The 22,233-nt window shown below is 33.0% G+C and overlaps 2 protein-coding genes across 2 annotated transcripts; one reads left to right on the top strand and one right to left on the bottom strand.

Annotated features, from left to right (window-relative positions):
• Window positions 1-229: 229 nt before the first annotated feature.
• Window positions 230-8,620, bottom strand: LOC144854408 (regulator of G-protein signaling 9-binding protein-like). The gene is made up of 7 exons (XM_078712355.1): window positions 8,505-8,620; window positions 6,628-6,789; window positions 4,034-4,200; window positions 2,445-2,578; window positions 1,903-2,044; window positions 949-1,096; window positions 230-487 (listed from the first exon to the last, which is right to left on the bottom strand). The coding sequence occupies exons 2-7, from the start codon at window positions 6,772-6,774 to the stop codon at window positions 344-346; spliced, it is 882 nt and encodes a 293-aa protein (XP_078568481.1). The 5' UTR covers window positions 6,775-6,789; window positions 8,505-8,620; the 3' UTR covers window positions 230-343.
• A 3,763-nt stretch (window positions 8,621-12,383) lies between these two features.
• Window positions 12,384-20,891, top strand: LOC144854589 (transient receptor potential cation channel subfamily M member 3-like). Its single transcript, XM_078712528.1, has 20 exons — window positions 12,384-12,641; window positions 13,132-13,296; window positions 13,960-14,163; window positions 14,273-14,459; window positions 14,616-14,784; window positions 14,887-15,025; window positions 15,202-15,274; window positions 15,396-15,493; window positions 15,707-15,898; window positions 16,127-16,277; window positions 16,581-16,746; window positions 16,931-17,068; window positions 17,287-17,638; window positions 17,843-17,971; window positions 18,163-18,414; window positions 18,579-18,753; window positions 18,929-19,070; window positions 19,470-19,657; window positions 19,912-20,044; window positions 20,405-20,891. Exons 1-20 carry the CDS (start codon window positions 12,447-12,449, stop codon window positions 20,889-20,891), a joined length of 3,735 nt encoding a protein of 1,244 aa, XP_078568654.1. The 5' UTR covers window positions 12,384-12,446.
• Window positions 20,892-22,233: the final 1,342 nt, after the last annotated feature.

Below are 22,233 nucleotides of genomic sequence, written 5' to 3'. Positions count from 1 at the left end.
GATTGCAGAATGCACTCCACAGATATACAGATTGATTGCAGAATACACTCCACAGATATACAGATTAATTGCAGAATACACTCCACAGATATACAGATTGATTGCAGAATACACTCCACAGGTATACAGATTGATTGCAGAATACACTCCACAGATATACAGATTGATTGCAGAATACACTCCACAGGTATACAGATTGATTGCAGAATACACTCCACAGATATACAGATTGATTGCAGAATACACTCCACAGGTATATACAGATTGATTGCAGAATACAACATCACTCCACAGATATACTGATTGATAACTCCAGAGAGATTGTGGAACATAAAATAGGCTATTACTTTCTCTCAGCATCATCATTTTCAGCAACTATCAGTACAACACACACCATAATGACAGCAATAAACAAAGTAAATGACATCATTGCTATCGTCATTTGGCAAAGACAACGGTTATTTCTTGGCACACGTAAATCTGCAACCTACAAATACAATTTGATAATATATTTAACATTTTAGTAAATACATTCCATGCTTTGGGGATTGCCTTGCATATTTATTGTTTACTATAGATGCTTTTAAATAGCACCCTCTATGTTTGGATTTAAATAAAACAAAAACAGCAGCACCATCTATGGCTTGGCCATGCTTTATAACTTTTAAAGTTACTAAAATTGTGAAAACCCACTCTTATCTTTTACAATTAATTTTGATATCAAGGAATTAAGGAGAATCAGACCAACAGAATAAAACAATTCTCATGTTTTAAATTATCCTTTGTTCCAAACGCAATACACACTTCTTGTTGCAATATTTTGTATATTTTATAGTGATTTAAATGTTTTTCTAATCTTATAAGTATATTAAATTTAAATGTGAGTAATGTATATGTCTAAAATAAAACATATCAGAGTAAAGAAAAAAGTGATGAAACAAAGCTTACGGAATCATTAGGCGTTGACGTGCCTCCACTTATGGTACTTTGTGACTTGTTTACAATTTTACTGTCAGACACCGGGTCAATCATCCATGGCTTTACATCCACTTTCCGTTGCATCTCACCTCTCATTTCCCGCAAATCATGAATTTCTCTGCAAAATATGAAAAAAGGGTTGCAGTTAACAACAAAAAAGCATGGCCTCTTTTGACATTTTGAAACTGAGGAGTGTAAACTGAGAATAGATTTACAATATGAATCTTGAAATGTATTTCAGTATCATGCGTATCGAACAGAAAGAAACTTGCCAATTACAAAAGGAATAAAACTATAGTTTATCCTACTGATGCTTAGGGAATGGAGCAAAAATTGTTGTTAGTTACAACCCTGGCACTAGGTCAGGATTGAACCCTGGCACTAGGTCAGGATTGAACCCTGGCACTAGGTCAGGATTGAACCCTGGATGTTGGGATGGAAGGAAAATATTAAAAATGTTGAAATGTTAACCAAGAAGCTACAGCTCCACTATCAACATCAATTTACTAGAATGAGTGATAAACACCTGGTGCTAGAACTTTGATCTTAACTTAGTATTCATCTTTTCTTTAATTTATAATCATTAATAATCTATGTAGCAGCGTGGTAATGATGATGCCTGTAATTATTAGTTAATGCTTGTGGTCATTAAGTAGACAGCTGTTATACAATTTGCCATTCTCATTTATTGTTACTGTTGAGAATAATTTCCTAAATGATTATCAACATCATGTGTGTTAAGTAGTGATGATCAAAGTCTATCTATAAACCTCTCATATATATATATGAACCTAGGTTTAAAAAAGTGGAGGTGTAAACTGGAAATACCTACTAATAGAATTTGTTGTATTTAATGTATATATGATAAATAAAACAGTACTTTCAGTTGGGTGGGTGCTATGAGTCACCAACCAAAAAACTCACTTTTCTAAACTCTTAAGTTCTTTCATTTCAAAGTTCCTCTTGGTGACCATCGGTGAGTCTAGGTTTTCAACACTCACAGGAATATTGTCTAAGACAAGTGGCGCTGACAGACCTGTGTTTATTACCAATGAAATTGATGATCCTGTAGAATATCAAATAATAAGTAGTATAGTACATCAATTATGGACATAAAGTATTATTTTCTGTCCAACTGATGAAGACATGATTACTACAATAGTTTTATTATTTATTATCATTTATACGAAAAAAGAGAATGGGTATAAAATGACTGGAATTGCACTGGGAAGGCTGAGGTTTTAAACTACATTTTAACACTATCTGCCATTAGATATTATAAATTAGATCCAGTATGGATGCCAAAATGATTTGTAAATTTCCTAAATTTGTCTCCACTGTGTTGTTTGTTTGTTATACATTACACATTATTCTACACACCATGGGTTATCAAAAATTATTAATATTAATCATAAGAATTCAATATTATGGGTTTCTAACCATAACACTCAATTATCATCACTAACCATTCACCATAGGGAAAGAACGTTCTAACTCAAGTGATTTTCTCATGTGTTTCTCCAAGACTTCAAGACATGCAGAGAAGGTGTGCCATAGTCGATCATATCCACTTGCTTCTGGCATACAAAAATCTAAACGCCTAGTTAAAAAATAAATAAATCAGGTTTAAAAAATGTAAGTATAAAAAAAACACACCAACCAAGAGTAGTGTTGGTAGTGCCACTTACCCAAATAAACCAACAATATACATTAACAGAAGAGTAGAATATAATATGAAAAGAAAAACTTTGTTGATTACCCCTATCGGATAATAGAATGGTCTGTGAACTGTGCAAGTGGGAATATCCCAACACACCATTGTTGCACCACAAAACACATAAACACATAAGAAATCAAAGGCTGATTTTTAATTTGAAGAACACTGGTGACTGTCATATAGTTAAATGTTTGTTAAATTTACTTTTTGAGTGAATGTTTGAAACATTCATGGTTTAAATATTTTTTGTGCCAAAAAATATGTTTTCTGGAAAGCAAATGTCATTACAGGATAAATATAATTTGACCTTTTAAGCTTTTAGTTTCATCTTAAATTTGCGTTTTTTACGTTTGGTTGAGCAAGTACTGTACGTCATTATTGTATCAATCAAATAAATGTAGCCACCATGTTGTTTAACAATATCAGATCATAAATCACATTTAATTAAATTATTGATTTCGTAAAATCACAATAATTAATCATGTCAGCAAACTTGCATAACAAAATCAAGCACAATATGATAAGTAATTTGATACTTAATATATTTAACATATGAATGGAGGTTTGTACTAATTAGACTACACAAGAGATCACTTATTATTAAAATATTTAAACAGTATATTCCTAATGTAGTCATTTAAATAAGATTATTATTTTTAGCGATTGTATTGATAAAAAAATCTGAAAACTGTTCCTATCTTGAAAAAATAATATTTATTTCACGTCTTCAAGTGTCAAAGACTTAATTAAGATAGCTCAATGCTGGTTGCTATAGTGTTCGGTATACAATTGTACACAGAATATTTAAAAGATAATATTTTTTTATAGCAATTGTTTGATAACGTCTATTTATTATCGCCATTAGTTTGTTTGATGTACAGTGCTGTTAGTTTACTGTATTAAAGGTAGTCAGAAATGTATTAATTATCTCAGTAATAAATACAATAATACAAGGCAGCGTAGTAACATATTCTACGCACTTAGTATAAAAATACCCCAATGTAAAAGAAATAATGTGTAAAACGTATTCTTTTACAATACAGTCAACTCTCCCAATACCAGACATGGGTTGGCGACTTTATACAGTTAGTAACACCGCAAAAAGTATGGTATTCGGAATGTATTTTATAGTAAGAAAAAAGTCTGCTAAGTTTCCAATAATAGGAGAATTTGCGTGGAGATCTTCATCTTCACCAAGGAGAGTCTATGGTTTATTTATAATTTGTGAAAATGGGGTCCTGAGATGTTTTCATGAATGATTGTGAAATCAAAACAGTATGACCAACTAGCGATGAATTGCCTACTTTCGAGTAAGGAGCAAAGGTCAACCACTCTTACCTTTGCATATGTGGCATCAGTTCCTCTTTACTCTTTTGAGCTAACTCACTCGCTTTCCGTCTTGTCTTTTTTAACTCATCTCTAAGGAACTCTGAATCACTTGATCCTCCAAGACCAACCACTAAATTTCTATACCTTGCTGTCTCTGAATTAAATTCTTTCAGTAGCTAACAGTAGAAAGGAACAAGAATAAATTAGTTTTATAGATACTATTATATAATTGTAACAGATCAAAGCCTTAGATAATACCATGCTTCAACTGTGACACTGCTGCATCACAGGTTCTGTGTACTATAGCAACGATTAATTTATCGAAAGCTATGCTATGAGGAACCATTGTACCTATGCTACTACTGTACACGGTATCCCAGTTAAACACTGTATTATCTAAATGTATTTCATAGATTCTAGACCGATTCATCAGATCATTGTTATTGAGTTTATTACGGTAATTACTATTAGTAACTATAATTGTGCATTAAATTAGGAGTTTCCATGGTGAAGAAAAGAATTTAAAACAATAAATTTGAAGTTAAACACATTAAATGAATAATCATCATGTTTTATATGATACATTAGAACATCTTCATTTATGTACATACTAATTAAACAGTGTGTGGGTGGACTTAGAATTAATGTCTCTGGCTATATATCCCATTCATGGTCCTTTTAAAATACCTGACATAAATAAAAGGATGTAGGCACTTTTTTTTTAATTCTACTTTAATTTTAATTCAATCATTAATCTTTAAAATTAAATTGTCTTTAATCACAAAGATCACCTACAATTTGTTAAACTGAAGAATTAAACTTTAGCATAAATTTTCAGAGAACAAATTCTGGCATACTGTATGATCCGCCATATTCAATATTCAAAGAATAATTTCATCTGTATATAAATTATGGTTTATTCTGACATAGGCGAGCACAATGGAAAAACTTCGGGACAAATCTCTGCCTTGGATACCTTTTTCCACTATAGTATTACGATATTGTTCCATATTTCTATCTTGAGAAGATATTATAAAGAGTTTTATAACAAAATTTCTGATTTAATCTGCAGATTTTTAACTCTCCACGCGGTAGTAAGTAAGTAAGTAAGTAATTTCCGGGTTCACGGTGTGTCAATCACCCTGCATGGTTGGTTTCAACTAAGTTGGCCGTTGGTGGCGATAGCCATTTTAGTTTTATGTTTATTTTCGGACCGCGCGTGTGAAGGTATAGTAGTACATAAAGATCAAATTAAATATATTTATAAAACATTTTATGGGGAATAAGTATATAAAATTACATCGAGAGAACTAATGATAAGAGCTTTTGTTTGAAATCGAATGAAACCCCAATAGCCGAGTTTTTGAGTAAGCTGCCAGGACTTTATGTATACTGTGTGCTATCTGTGTCCCGTTAGGACCCTGGGATACTTACGCCCATGTTGCAAGCCGTCTAAAACGTCTTCCTTCTTAGGCCAAAACGGCTCACTGTGTCGCGGAATAATGTATTGATTATACCAATTAGGATGGTATTTATTTAAATAAACACCCGGAACACCTCCCCAATAAAACATCAATTGATAATTAACCCCTCTCTAAAGGCAATCAGAGGCTGCAGAGTTGTGATGTCTGCAAGAAGCAAAGTAGAAAGGTTAAAAGGCTATCAGAGGCTGCAGAGTTGGGATGTCTGTAAGAAGCAAAGTAGGAAGGTTTAAAGGCTATCAGAGGCTTGGCAGGAAGGATTTCAGTAGGAAAAGGGAGCAGGAGTTAGTATTTCCTTTAAAATATTTTACACACAGTTTTATAATAGTTTAACCCTTTCACTGTGAAGCATTATTCCCACCTCTGTGCGTAATATATATCTAAGAAAAACATATGATATTTTAATAAATTGCAAAAAAATACTAATTGAGATAATTGTGTAATTATTTTTGTGGTGTGTGATGGACACACAACTGTGTCTCAGTTCTCACTAATAAAAATGTTACAAATTTAGTAAAATAAATAATCAGCCTTATACAGATCTATAAATAACAAAAGACTAGTTTGTTAATGTTATGCAAATTAGCAAGTTATGTAATAGGACTGCAATTATTATTATAGGAACAACAGCTTGTTACATGGTTTTGAATTTGAGTGAGTACAGTATTTTATTTTGGGTGATTAATTGGATACTAAGAACTGTGCTAATGTTTAACTCACTTTTTTCTTAGTATAATATGTTTGTCTACGATAAGAAGCCCCTAACATTGCATTATGGAATATTTCAGTATCTGTTTTTAACATTTTAACTGTGGTGGATATATAGTAAGAGAGTCCATAGATATTGTTCCATGATTTTTTTAAATCATTTAATATGCCATTTTAAAGTCATTCATTGACTAAAAAATTGAATCTAACAAAAATATAATATAAATAACTGGAACAAAAATTATGTTACCTGGAAGCCCACAATGAGCAATTGGTTAAATGTAACTGTTTGTGAGTAAAGTGTTTTTCTGCGGAAGTGAATAACCTTATTTCAACTACAAAATGACCTAGATTTTAAAGTTTCATTTTATTTTATTCATCTTATGTCTGTCTTCGTAAAATTGAGTAACTTACAGTGACACACTCATTACACAAATCACTACTAGATATCTGTAACTCATTAGTGTCATTGGTAACATCATCCTCATCAGCTTGTATCTGTCCATTCTCACGTGTGTATTCACCTACATCGTCTGCATCATCCGATAATGATAGAGGCATAGTTCACATTCGCACCTACAAAAATACAGTTTATATATTTGTCAGCACATTTATTGAGAATTTTATTTGTTTTTAATCATATTTCTTCTTCTTTATTTTTAAATATATGTTCTTTGTACTGACGAAATAATTGAAATGAAACTAAACATTCAAAATTGTTTTAAAATAAATGAATTTCTCTTGTTGGAGAAATTTCTTCATTTGCTTTATCATCATTCAAATCGCAAAATACAACTATCCTATCCTAGGCTACAGTACATGTAGATTGTTGGGCAAGTTGCTTCAAATAACAAATAAATCCTTTAAATGGATGAATTTACAGACGTGTTTCTCGCACACGGTTTGTGAATTTCGCATACTCCATGTTCAATACTGACGTTTCTATGGAGCTAAGATGTACTGTAGGTTTATACCTCAATGATCTAAATAATATCCCTGTTAGTCCCGGGATAGACTAATTAGTGATGCTGATTTAGGGTCGGTTAATGTTTTTTGAAAACAACACATTATCAGCAGTAACATGTTACAACATTTTTATTGACAAAAAAATTGGAAATTAAAATGTTTAATTTATAAATAGATGCATTAAAAGTAGATGCATTCCACTTAGTTTTAAACCCTCTATCTATTGTAGTTGGCGCTCCATAGAAACGGAAATATTGAACTTCGTGTATGCAAAATTCGCGAACGGTGTGCGAGAAACACGTCTGTAAATCATCAAATTTAAGGATTAAGAAGAGAGAACATTATTAAGATATCTGTAAATATTGTCATTAATTATACTGAGGGGAAACAGTTCTTACTTAAAATGGTTGAAATGTCATTGTTAAAGCTAGACCAGGAATTATTCAATTTGTAAACTCTGTCAATCAAAGTACGAACAAGCCCAATTTTGTAAGAAAAGGAAGTAAAACTGTAAAAATTAGTGAGGAGACCCGTGAAGGTAGGCTTTCTGAAGACAAGTTACGACAGAAGAACCATTATTGTTTAACAATTTATCTAAAAATGGAAGAAGATGGTCAATCTCATATTCAATTGTGAACTTTATGTTAGGGTGCTGATCGTTAATATAGTCAAAGAAAGTATTTGCATCATCTTTTGTATTGAATAAACAAAAAATGTCATCAACATAACGACGGTAAAACATGACCGCAGCTTGTGTTTAACCATTCTTTAACCATGTTTGTTCATGATGACCCATAAATAAATTGGCTAGAACAGGTGCAAGGGGAGATCCCATTGACACACCATCTATTTGATCATAAATAAATATCACCATTGAATATGAAATTGGTTTTTTCTGTAGCAAGTAAAAACAATTTGCATAAATCGCTTTTGTTGAGGCTCATATTATAATTGACATCATTAGTGATGATGACACCATATACATATACATAAATTACATTTGTATCACAAACTCGTGAAAAGAACAACTTTAATTGATTTTATGGTGGACAATTATAAATTAAATTCATTTTCGTGGACACGATCGTTTTTCCTTTATTTTTAGAATGGGCCCGATCGTCCAATCAATTATGTTGGGCCCGATCGTCTAATTATGTTGGCCCCGAACGTCCACACGGTTGGGCCCGAACGTCCATACGCATTGGTAACCGATCCTGTATAATATAGGGAGCCGAAGGAGGCCGCCTGGCTGGCCTAGATCCTAGCCTAAAGTAAAATATTAGTAATTAAATTGTCAACCTGCACATTTTTTTGTATTTATTTACCTTACGATGTTTTAAACTTCATGTCCCTCAAATCCGGTGTTTAATGTACAACGTTAATTATTTATGAGGGTAGGTAGGTTGTCGATACTCTCTTCCCTTCCGATTTTGTTGTTCTCAACTTTTTATTATTTTTTTTTATTTATTGAAGTTGCGCCCTCTATTGTGGTATATTGTCTAATATCAAAGATAGTGCAGTGTAGCTTTTGCTAATAATATCCATCATATGGCATATTAATGATGGCGGCAAGCTAAGCACACGACGCGTAGCTAGACACGTAGGCCCTACAATCAACAATATTCTGAATAAACAACATTTGTTAAATTAAAAATAATCAAATGATAAATATGAATACATGCGTTCACAAATGTGTAAAAACATAGAAAAATTATCATAATTAATATAGAAGTCGTCACCCCAATAAAAACCTTAAAAAGGACAGGAAAACGCACGCACTAGGCTAAATAATAGTATAATAAAAAACATAATTCAATTTAAAAAACAGATATAAGTTTTTTTACGAAAGGTTAGCAAAGGAGTGTTACAATAGTATCTATTTGATTCCATATTAATTAAAAGTCCAATTGAGTTTTAGAAGAATTGAAGTGCGCGTTTACAAAATAAAAGAGGCGCGTAGGGGATGCGGGGGATTTGATTTGAGGCTAATTTGTGTTTTCCAAATTCTTTCAAGAAAATGTGTTAAAAAGTTAAAATAAATAAACCCAAAAATTGAGATTTGGGGCAAATAATTTGTGAATTGTTTTTTAGGAAAAATGCCTATTATATACCCTATATCAGCGTTCCGCAACCTTTTTTGACCGCGACCCCATGATCCTATTTGGGAATTTTCGCGACCCAACATTGCGTATTTGATCTTACAGAAACACCCCACCCCTATCGGCATTCTTTATTATACCTATTATTATTATTCTCATATTAATAAATTAAATATCTTGTGTTCTATTACAATTATTGTATTTTTGTTCGATATCGCATAACTCCACTGTCTTGATTAGGTTAAGAGGATATTCATAAATTTCAAGATGCCTCAGGTTTTTTGCATTGAAATATGAAATGTTTAGGTCGCGAACAAAAATTGATGGGTCGCGAAATTGTTTCCGATACTGAAACTTTTTATCAATTATACACTGATCTATATGTGAAATGTTCTCATTTTTGTAATCTACAACACTGATTACATTTTACATCTACAGTTTTTCCCTATGTTGACGTGCGGCGAGTCCGTAGCGTACACACAATTGGGAATCGACGGGGCAATGGACGCTTTTGACGCATAGTTCGTTGTTAATATACAAGTGGTGGAAATTAAAAATAAGAGATCAGTCTTATCTATTTCGACAGATTGTCAAAATGACAAACGTGGTAGATTCATGTTGGACTGTGAATGTTCGGCCCTTCCCTGTTCTATTCTGGCCCTCCCGCGCGCAAGGCACCGGACGTATCGTCTGGGGTTATTCCTAGTTCTGATTGGTCAGAACTTTTAACTATTCCTGCTCCATCATCTATGGGACCCGATTTCACATGTGCTAGCGCGCGATTTAAATATTCACTAATTTTAACATTCTTTGTGTCAAATTTCGACTTACTATGTCGACAATTTTTCGACTCAGTATGAATTTGATAATAATTAAATAATAATAATAGTGGCAGGGATAGGCTATCGTAGTTCCGTGTCGACATAAGCCCACCTTAAGCCTACTTACAAGGAGTTTCCGTCATAATATGAAATGCTAAAGTAGTTAATAACACAGCGTATAAAATGAGCTGGTGAGTACCTTTGTGCCTCAACTAAACCTATTTAATTTTCAAATTTACTAGAACTGCTCTTTATAATTATATTGATTGCATTAGTTTAAATAAAGAGCAGACTCGTCTTTGTTGAGTAGGGATGATCATATTTTCTAGACTAGGCCTAGACCTACTTTTTGACCACGGTCGTATGTTCTCACTATAGAGGCAAGGCCGTAGTCAGCAATACTGCAGTTTAGTCTATTGTGTAGGTCCGTGTACCGTGCGTAAAATTCATTGGTTACTTGTTTATCACGATTTGGCGATGTTCAACCAATGAGTTCGTCCATGCCATGTAAATTTAAGTTAACTTCTTAGTTGTATGAGAATTCTTTGATATTTTGTTTTTTATAATTTTATGTTTAGGTATGCTTTTTTCCAGTGTAAATAGTTTTCCAATTGTTTTACCATATGTATACAATTATTTAAAATATTCAGAAGTATTAAGTATTTAACAGTTTTTTTGTAAAATATTTTTCTTTTATAGTAGGCATAATGCATGATAGGCCTACAGGCATGATGATTGCTTTTTAGTATAATATTGAGTTTCTGAAATGCATGCAAATGAATTCAATGAATATGGACTTCTTGCCTCAAATTAGCACATCAAGTGATGGCGTGCTAGTCAAACGAAATGTTAAGACAAATCTGCAAAGAGCAAATGCTGGTGTAGGCCCTATGAAGTCAAGATACAGCAGAAGTCAGAGTAGTACCAACATTATAGAAGACAGCGATGCAGAATCTACTCACAGTGTATATATACCATTAGTGGTAAGCACAGAGTATGTTATTATTATTATTAAAAATGTTCTATGAACAGTGGTTGATACATTTTAAATAAAAAAGTAAAATAGCATTATTTATGTTTTTATGAACAGTGGTTAGTTCGAATTAAGTAAAAAGGTATTAAAATATTTATAATAGTATTGCAATTTTTTGTAGGAAAAAAACATCAATAAGAGTTGGATTGCCACAACATTTTTTAAAAAAGAGTGTGCACGATATGTTCCGAAACCAGGAGACAAAGATAAAAAGTAAATGAAGAATTCTTATTTTATACTTTCATTTTTCTGACATAGGAATTGCATAGAGGTTTACCTTAAGTGCAGGAACTCCTTAGCCCTTCTCCAAAAACATGAAAAATAAAGATGATTGAATAAAATAAAATAGAATTTGAATAGGCCATTTTATAGTTTTAATAAAGTAATTCACTTCTGCATAAAAATATGGAAAACAAATAATAATTATTTCACTTATAAAAGGCTTTTGGTTAAATTACATTTTTTTAGGTAAAACAATTTTTTGATCCAATTTTTTGTCAGAGTGAATATTATTATGTGACATTAAAATGGCATATTAAAGATGTATTGTCCCTTGAAACACAAAAAATGAAAAAAAAATATTCTAAATTTAAATTGGCCATATCAAAGTAATATTAAAGGTATTCACTTTAGGTCGAAAATTCGAGCCGAAAAAAACAAGTTTACGTAATTAACAGGTAAATTAATTTGATTACATTTCGTCTGGAAAATCATCACAAGCGAAAGTAAACAAAGATTTCAAACCACGAGTATGCATTATACATGATGCTAATTAGGATTGTTTACAACTCGTCGCGGTTGAGAAGGTGTTTTCACACAGATCGCGAGGAAATTTTATGATTATGCATACAGAGTAGCCAAACAAGCGCGTTGCATTATGAGATATGTTTTGATCGAAAACTTTGACTGGAAGTCAAAGTTATTTTTTGAACAATAAAATGTCTGTATTTCGGTTAAATAATTTTTTTTTTTACTAATTTTTGGTGAAAGTTAATAACTATTATGATACTTCAAAATGACCCACTTTTTTTCGAAATTTAAAAAAAAAATTTTTTTTGAATTGGTCAAAGGGACAATACATCTTTAAACAAAACTTATTTTTTCAAGGGGACAATGTATCTAGTATCTTCAAACTGGTTTCCCAGGCTTTTCCAATGGGCTATAACAAGAGTTATATTACACAATTAACATCAGTCTAGTTTCCAATGGTGGATCCTTTTAACAAATTAAGGAAACAGTTGTTCATTTGTATTCACTTCTTTCAGGTGTTGTTGTGGTAGACTAAGGAATGAACATATACAGGAAGCCATACCCATGTGCACTGGTTCAGCGCAAACAACAGGTTCTCAGAAAACTACAGCCGAACTTCAAGGAGACAACCTCAGCGTACAGAGTGAATTACATGTGAATGCTTGGGATAAACACCAAGATGTCAAGGAGTTTCCAACTGATGCCTTTGGGAAGATTGAGTTTTTAACCGAATTAGAATCATCATCTAGAGTAGCACATGTTTGTATTTTTTTTTTTTTTAATTAGTTCATTTTAAAATTTAGTTGTCATCTTCATCCTGCAAAAATGTTCCACCATTTTTTTCTATCATCTGTTCTGCTACTCCCCAATTAAGGTTTTTTTATTCTTCATATCTGGAAAAAGTTTTCTTCTAAGTTGTTTTTGGTCATTTCTCATGGGGTGTTCATTTGAGTTTGGCATATGCTACTGTATGTTGTGAGAGCCCAAGAACAAGCCCCTGTTCTTATCCTGCATTGTTTGCTTGTTCAAATTCTCATTCTAGGATCTGTAATGTAATGTAACAAGGCCATATACATGGCTGCAGTCGCGTGCTCAAGTTAGTGTTTACCAACCAACCGACCGACATAGTGAGCTGTAGAGTCGCGTTGCATGCAACTAAAAGTACATTTATTATATATAACCATACCATTTTATACTAGCATTAAGTGTGTGTTTGATTATTATGATTTCTCTACTTTTCTTTATATAGTATGTTCGTATCTCTAATGATACCCATCCAAAACATACACTGAATCTATTGTCAAAGCACTGGAAGATGCCAATACCACATCTTGCAATATCTGTAGCAGGTGGTACCAAGAATTTCATATTGAACAAACAGGATCAAGATACCTTTAACAGAGGCTTAGTCAAGGTGATAATGGCAGTTTTATTACTATTAAGACCTTATTCCGAGGGGCACTATTTATCCAGTAATTGCCATTCTCATTGTATTTTTAGAATGCAACATATCTGAAGAACAATAAACTAGCTTTGCTGTAGTTAGAAACATTTCTTGCCAAATGTGGAGTTTGCTTGAGTCTGCAAACTAAGCTACTAGACTAAGTTTTTAGTCTGTAATCAATGACACTACCTAAAGACTAGTCTACATTATTAAACTGTAGTTTGCAGAGGCTAAAAAAAGTTGTCCAAAGTTTCTGTTGACAGACCTGTTTGGCAAACTGCAACTGCTCGCATAAGTTAGGCTACCACAGTTTCTGGACAAATTCTAGTTTGCTGAAGTTTGTGGACAAATCAAATAACAGTTTTTGTAGTCATGCAATTCTGCAGCTAGACAAAATGACACTGCCTCCAGTAACAGCTGAGCCTTCCTCTCCAAACAGTGGCAAACTCAAAGTTTACAAACAAATGTTTTAAAAGTTTTAGTTTAGACTCTTAGCGTTGACCAGTTCAAGTGACAAACTCACCAAATCATATCACAGACATTCTAATCATGCAATCTGGCAGCTAAAAAAAATCATCTTGATATGAGATGCTGTCAAGATTACCTACTAAACTGATTTGTTTTTTCTTTTAGGCTGCACAAACTGTAGGTGCATGGATAATTAGCACTGGAGTAAATTGTGGAGTTCACAAGGCAGTTGGTGAAGCTGTTAAAGAGGGTCAAGCCATGAGATGGATTTCAAATAAAGCACAAACAAGAACACCTATACTCTGCCTAGGTGTTGCACCCTGGGGTTATGTAGAGAACTGGCAGTCACTTGTTGGTAAACAGGGAGAGGTATGACACGCCAAACATTACTTGAATCTTATACGACTTTGTGACAAGAACCTCCATACAAAACGCCAGTGTTGATCTAAATACCTATGTTATCTCTATGACTTGACAGGGACTGTATCCAGCCCAGTACAAAGTTAACCCAATCGTACAACGTGGTAAGCCAGTCTCGTTAAATCCATACCACACACACTTTCTGCTAATTGATGATGGTACCAGGATGCCTGGATGCGACGTCCCATACCGAGCTAAACTGGAACAGACAATCAGGGCACAGAAGTTTACTCAAAATCAACTTGGTAATTTGATGTCATATTTAAAGGGGCTTTTAACAATTGATTTAGTATTAATGTATTTAACAACATACTAAATACCTATAAATCACATTTTATACCCTCTGATTGCTAAATAAATAAAACCTTTGTGAAATTTTAACTTAATCTATCATTTCACAGAGCCTGGTCTAGGTATTCCAGTTGTAAAAGTTTGCCTGGAGGGTGGTTCGGACACAATATTATCCACAAAAGAAGCTGTTTTACTCGATACTCCTGTTGTGGTTTGTGAAGGTACAGGCAGAGCAGCCGATTTGCTTGCATTTGCTAATAGGAACTGTGTTGTTATTAAGTAAGTTTCATTTAGCTGTAGCATTCTAAATTCCTAAAATATTAATTCCTGTTTAATATATCAATATAACTTAATATTTTTAATTTGTTTTTCTTCTAATAGTGGAGTACGAAAAATAAAATCTTCTGTGCAAAGTATAATATATGAAAGAATACACACTGTGTGTCAAATTAGTAAAGACCATCACACGATACCGGAACTAAAAGGGGCTATTGATATTATTATGGAACGTGAATCAATGGTAAAGATACAAATTAATTATTCATAATAAATAATTATTATCAATCATGATAATTATTACTTATTTTTCATTCATACTTTTATATTTGATTCTATTCTATATTTGGTATCCTCTCTCTAGCCTGTTAATCTCTCTCTTTTTGTATGAAATAAAATCTTTTTATTATTCTTTTAAAGATTACCATTTTTAGAATGGATACAGGAGAACAAGCCGATCTGGATTTAGCTATACTTAAAGCTCTACTCAAAGGTAATTAATGTTTTGATACTACTATGCTACGAAAAACACAGATCACCTGCATCTTCCATCAATCAGTTCCTGATCTGACAAAATATATTAAACATTTTCCTTTGCTGAATTATGTTTCTAGGCCAGACTGCATCATCTAAATCCCAGTTGAAGTTAGCATTATCATGGGGTCGAGTAGATGTTGCTGAGAGTATTTTCAGTGACCATAATGATTGGCCAGTAAGTACTTATTAACATGGGATTCATTAAAACACTTGCATCATCTCAAACTCAAAAGTTTTAAAAGTATGTTTTGGTACAAGTATAATAAAGTGTGTTTAGGGCTTCCATCTGTACTGAAGATACCATGACATTTTTGGTCAACATAGCGACTCTTCTGAAAATCGATAATAGATTTTCATATTTGAATGATGTATATTTTTGTATTTCTAGCTTGGGAGTCTTGATAACTTTGTGACTCAGGCTTTGACTGAGAACAGAGCGGACTTCTTAGAACTGTTTCTAGAAAAGGGCGCCATCATGAAAGAATATCTGACGGTTGCCAGACTACGTTACTTGTATAACAAAGCTGCCGAAACGAACAAGTTTATTCGCAAGCTAATCGTAGACAAAACTCGTGGTGGGGTAAGATAATAAATGTAAATATACAAACAAAAGATCCACTAATTTATTACAGTAGATCATCTTCTGTCTTTGACTGATCTCTCCAAACCATTCCTGGATCCTGATCCTTGGGTGTTTGCATGTAGGTCTCTACAGCAAGTTTTCTTCCATGGTAATGCCTCTCTTATGCCTCTCTGAGCATCAGTAGAAATTATGTGCAAAACATTTTAATCTTTTTACTTTTTACAGTTAGGTAATATATTTTACCTGCATCATGTTAGAAAATTAATTCAGTCATTAATGGGAGAACACGAAGCACCTTTGTATAATCACGATCGTAACATTGGTGATGTTGGACTAGAGTGTAAAGCACTTGTAGCAATGTCAACATGCTTATCAGGTAATTAATCTTCAGACATTATCTACGTTCATCATAATCATTTTTCTCATCATCATTGATATCAATCGTGTGACGTCCATTTTAATATTATCAATATCATTATCATATGATCATTGTCATCTTCATAGTTTATATCTCCTCTTTAAAATCAGTTGTAATTTTTGGATGGTTCCTATTTCAACGCTTTGGCATTTCTCAGGATTGTCCCTGCTTTTGATGTGAAATGATGCTCTCTTCAAGCAAAATCTGAAAATCTGCTCATGCATAATTCACATATTCACATTAAAAGATTTAATCATGTAGGTTTGATGCTACCTTACGTTGCTCAGGTAGAGTTTCTAAACATAAAGTCAAACAATGAGCCGCTATCCATAGGTGAGAGCTTCTCGGTAGCTGAGCTTGTTAACCCTGGCATGCACTTTCCACGACCTTTTAGAGAGCTTTTCTTGTGGGCAGTTTTGGTTAGCAGGTATGTACTGGCACAGATTTTGAAAACACTTTTGTGTAATAGAAACTTTGTTTTATGCCGTAATAAATAAATAAATTGATAAAAAAAAAACTTCAGTAGCAATTGTTGATTCAGTAATTTTGAATTAATTCTATGTATATTTTGATGAGTGAATATACAGTTATTGTTTGCTTGACCTTCTTAGGATGGACCTAGCAGAATTCTTCTGGGAGAGAGGAGAAGACCCAGTTTGTTTAGCCATCGTTGCATCAAGAATGTTACGTTCAATGTCAAAAAGTGCCCAAGATCCAGATGACAAACTTAAGCTTCTTGAAAACTCAAGGTAATAAACTTCAGTGGCGCAACGGCTATGAGCTAAGCCCAGGGGAAGAGAACAGGTGTTAAAATATGTCGTCTACTTAGGTCCATAAACCAGGGACCTTGGGTCTCTGCCTTACAACAGTGTAAATATAATTATAATTAATTGTAATATAATTAATAAAGTTAATGTTTGCTGGGTTTTACTTTTTCTAATCGTGAAAATGATGATCTTTGTTTCAGAAAATTTGAAAAACTTGCAATCTGTGTAATTGATGAGTGCTATGTCACAGATGAAGATCTAGCTCAGATGATGATTACAATTCCACACAAGCAGTGGGGAGGTATGAACACCTTAACCATTGCAGCCGAGTCAGAAGCGGAGGAATTTATTTCCCGTCCATGTCCTCAGGCTGTCATCCAGAACATTTGGATGGATGGAATGCGTTGCTCCTCGGGGAAAGCGTTTTTTGTTTTGCTTGTACCGCTACTGTTGAAGGTGATTCCATACAGAAAAGACTTTGTTTCAAAAACAATGCAGGAGAAAGTGTCAATGTTCTACAATGCCCCAGTAACAAAGTTTTTTGGTGGACTGGTAAGACCACATCACTGTGTGAAATGTTATTTTAAAATTATGCTTCTTTAATCCGTTTTATCTTCTTGCCTAGACCTATTGTTATATTTATAATATGGCAACCATCTGTTCTCTAGATGGTAAATTGCTGAGTAATTTTAATGACTAGGCCCACTATATTATTATACAGTAAATATAAACTGACCATATCTTATTTATTTTTAGATTACATATTTGATGCTACTTCTGTTGTTCAGCTATGTGCTAATTTTTGATTTTCAAGAAAAGCCGTCAGTTCATGAAAGTATTTTATTTGTATGGATTTGTACCCTTATTATTGAAGAATTTCGACAGGTAAAAGGCAACTATTGATAAATTAAAATATATTGCTCACACAGTATGTATGTGAAAGTACTTTTGGAGACACAGTGTCACATGACTATTTGACCAATCAGAATGACAGAAACTTAATCAGCCTTTTGACATTTTAGGACTTTGTTTAAGTTTATTTTTATTTCATAGTTCTTTAATTTTCTCTACCTCAGTTGCTAATACCAAACGAGTTTGAGACATGGTATCAGAATGTTCGTCTGTGGAAACGCAGTGTGTGGAATTGGATAGAGGCACTAATGCTTAGCCTAGCCAGTCTAGGATATTGTCTACACTGGAGTTTAGACTGGATTGATGGTGCCAAATGTTGTTACTCTGCTAGCTGTTTCTTATTCTATGTCAGGCTACTTCGGATGTACGCTGTCAATACTAATCTTGGTCCCAAGATGGTTATGATAAGAAAAATGGTACTGGTGTATAATGTATAACAATTGTACATAGAATAATGCCAATTTAGTTTTTTTATAGAAAGTCATGCATTGTGTAATAACAATTTTAAACAGTTTAGCTACAAATGTAAGAATGAAATGTGTTTTATTCTAATTTACATCAACATCGTTTACTTTTGCAGATTCATGAGCTAATGTTTTTTCTCTGTATTTTGCTTGTGTTTATGGTTGGCTATGGTGTAGCTAGTCAATCCCTTCTCTTTCCCAATCAAACAAATGTTCCTGCTGCCATTACTAGAATCTTCTACATGCCTTACTTCCAGATTCTTGGTGAATTGTTTCTGGACACAGTTGAAGGTAATTTGGTTTTGTTTTGTAATGATTGCGTGCAGAAATACTTTTTTTCATATTGCAACTTGTTGGTTTCACAGGAAAAGTGTCTTTCATAGGGGAGTTTAAAGGTGCTGATTTACAAAGAAAAAGATTACACCATGACTTACAGTACACTTTAGATTGCTTGTTTTTCCTGCAGGTAACGTTGATGATTGTAGTGATGATCCAACTGATGATCTTCAACCATGTCCTAAGAAACACATCTTTGTCTCGGTACTCTTCGGCATCTATTTGTTAATAGGAAATGTGCTGCTGTTAAACCTTCTGATTGCGATATTTAGGTGAGAATTGGTTTAGCTTTCTTTTCTTTACTGTAAAAGAGAAAGAAATTAAGGCATGTGTCAGTTGTACAGAACCACCCTATTCTCTTAAGCCGATTTTCCACTAAAAATCAATCAAAAAGTTTTGACTAATGCGTATACATATTTACATTTACTTTTTGTGACGTAAAAAATGCGCAAACACAGTAAATTGTAACTACTGTTACTGTGTTGTAAATAGGTATTTTTGTATTTATGTACAATGTTTGGATAGGAAAAAGTGTGAATAGATATGTTCAATTTTCTGGACAATCAATGACATAACTGTTTTTGTGTTTGTTGAATGCAATTATCATTTATTTATACTTTTTGAGGCATGGATATATATTTATTCTATTTTGCATTTTATTTTCACCCCAGTTTTGTATTTGATGAAGTCCAAAGCAAGGCACTTCAGATATGGCGGTATGAACGGTATGCATTGGTGATGGAGTATGCTGATAGACCAGCCATTCCAGCTCCCTTTGTAGTATTTCAGCACCTCTTTATGATCCTCTCATGGCTGTATAGAGTGATCAATATATCATGCAGTAAAGTCGATGAAAAAGGTGGTTTTTTTTCTATTATTGCTTTTTGAAATTTAATTTTTTTCAAGTCATAGCAAAACAAACGAAAAATATGTTAAATCAAATTAGAAAAATACTTTAAAATCATAAGATTAACAACCATTATCTTGTGTATAATTGTTTTTATTTCTACGACCCTATGACATCCAAACACCAAGTCACTCCAGTCAAGATAACCTATCTATTTTTATGGTTTATTTATGTTGAAATACTAAAGTTATTATCTCTTTTTTTAGATATATTGTACAATCCAGAGAAGAAAATTGAGTTAAGAGTGTTTGAAAAAGAATGTGCTGCAAGTTACCGTCGCAAGAAAGCAAATTTTGAAAGCTCACAAGTGACGGAAAAAGTTGATAGAATTGAGAAAAAGTAAGGAAATTGGCATTAGCAAAGTTGTAGTTGAATAAATCATGCGCCAATAATCATCTAGTTTAAGTATGTTAAGAAAATTATGTGTAAAGCTCTGTCTACACTATCAAACTTTATGTGACAAAAAAATGTGATTTACCCATATATGGACATGATGATGGGCATATCAATACCATATTTGAGCACAATTTCACTTTTTCTGTCAAAATAGTTTGATATATAATGTAGACAGAATTTAGAATTATTTAAATTCACATTTGATTATTACAAAGATAAACAATATTCATTAAATTTAGTTAATAATGTCTTCCTAAGGAAATCAATAGAACAAATAAATATTTTTCCTTGTATAATTTGCAGACTTGAAGAATCAATCAAACAGTATGAAGAGAAAGAATCGCCAAATAATGAAGTCCAGAGTCAGGTTGGACGGCTTCTTTACCCCCATGAGAAATCTTCAACATCATCTTTGATTGATGTCGAATTTGATGAATTTGATAGCGCCCTTAATCATTCAAAGGAAAAGCGGCAAAAGTTTAAACAATCAAATGAACACAATGATCCTGAATGTTCTTCTCTTGAGCATCTTGCAAGTGAAGAATTAGATGGTAGCGACAGAGAACAAGCTAGCATGGAGCAAACTAGTTTGTCGAAGCTGCAGGTGATTGCTAGACAGCAGGCTACAGCATTTGTGGATCTGAAGAGAGGAATTGATCATCAGATGCAACTGGTGCAAGCTAGACTGCTAAAGCTGGAGGAGGAGTCGCAAGGAAATAAACATATGTTAGAAGAAAATAAAAATATGTTGGAAAGAATGGAACATATGTTGGGAAAAGTCTTTGAATAATATATTAAATATATTGTTATTGTCACGATCTTTTTTTCTTCTTCTATCTTATTCTTCTTTCTTTCCACGAATTTTGTCCGCAGCGTATCTCTAATTCTTGTTAACATAAGATTGTATAACTTTGTCAGAAGATTGACCTCTATCTCTATAATAAACTATGTTATATGACTTTAGAGTCGCGCAGCGTAAGTTACGCCTTTTTTTAAACAGTCATAGATTCTAAACTACATGGTGAAGTTTATTTTTATTACTACATATTCTGGAAGTAGATGAGTTGTAGATATCGGATCATGCATCAATATGGCTAACCAGATATTGTGACGTCATCGTATGGCCACTCAAATATAAAATATAGGATTTTTGTCTCTGTCGTCATGGCTCATCACATTTAATAGAGAGCATCTCCACTTATCCGTATTCTATTTCCCCCCATATTTTGATATTATCTAGGTCAATCAATTACCTTTCGCGCGATTTACCGTTTTTAAAATGTTTATGACGTCAATCATGTGCAAAAGCCTGAATAGCTTTGGTCACTTATTTTCACCATTCCAATAAATTTCAATATGTTATAGCTCCTCAGAATGAAAAGTGATACTCATAATTAAAACGTTTTCTGGAAGCTGTTGAATTGTTGAATTGATGTACATTGGAGGTTGTGACGTCATCATATGGCCAGTTGAATTATAAACGTCGTATTTTCATATTTTGCGTCATAGTTCATGACATTTAAAAGTGCGCGTATCCATATTCTACGTATTCAAATTTCATCAACACGTCACTATGTGGTTGCTCAGATAATTCCCTCCAAAATTGCTATCTATGTGCTTCATTTTGATGACATTATCATGTTAAAAATTGGATTAAAAGATGGGTCTCGTAATTTCATCTATGCTACACTGTATATAACATATACACACACAAAATAGCACTGTAAATATATTTAATTCATGTCATAGGATGGCGTAATAATTGTCGCCGTTGATATTTTAACATATGTGCATGTTGCGTTTGCGCGGATAACCCGAACTCGTCAAAGTGACGAGTTCAAATCTAGTTTAATTTAGATTCATTTTTTAAACATAGACTTGAAATTCAACGCTCAAGGAAATAATTCATGTACCTTTTGGGCAAGTATATGTTACCAAGAGAAGTTTATTTCAAAGATTAATGTTAATGATATTGATATATTTTCTAATCTGTTTATAGATCTAAAATTGTTTATTTATTGGTAATGGTTTTTATCTCTGTTGGCTGTGCATTGAAAGATAAAATAAAGTTGAGAGAAATTACATTTTTTAAGGGCCATTTATATAATAAATAGATAAACATACATTTTTCT

The sequence above is a fragment of the Antedon bifida genome, chromosome 10 (assembly GCF_963402885.1).
Source record: "Antedon bifida chromosome 10, ecAntBifi1.1, whole genome shotgun sequence".
NCBI lineage: Eukaryota > Metazoa > Echinodermata > Crinoidea > Comatulida > Antedonidae > Antedon > Antedon bifida.
The sequence above is the reverse complement of the archived record's forward strand: the minus strand, read 5'-3'. Positions and strand labels throughout refer to the sequence as shown.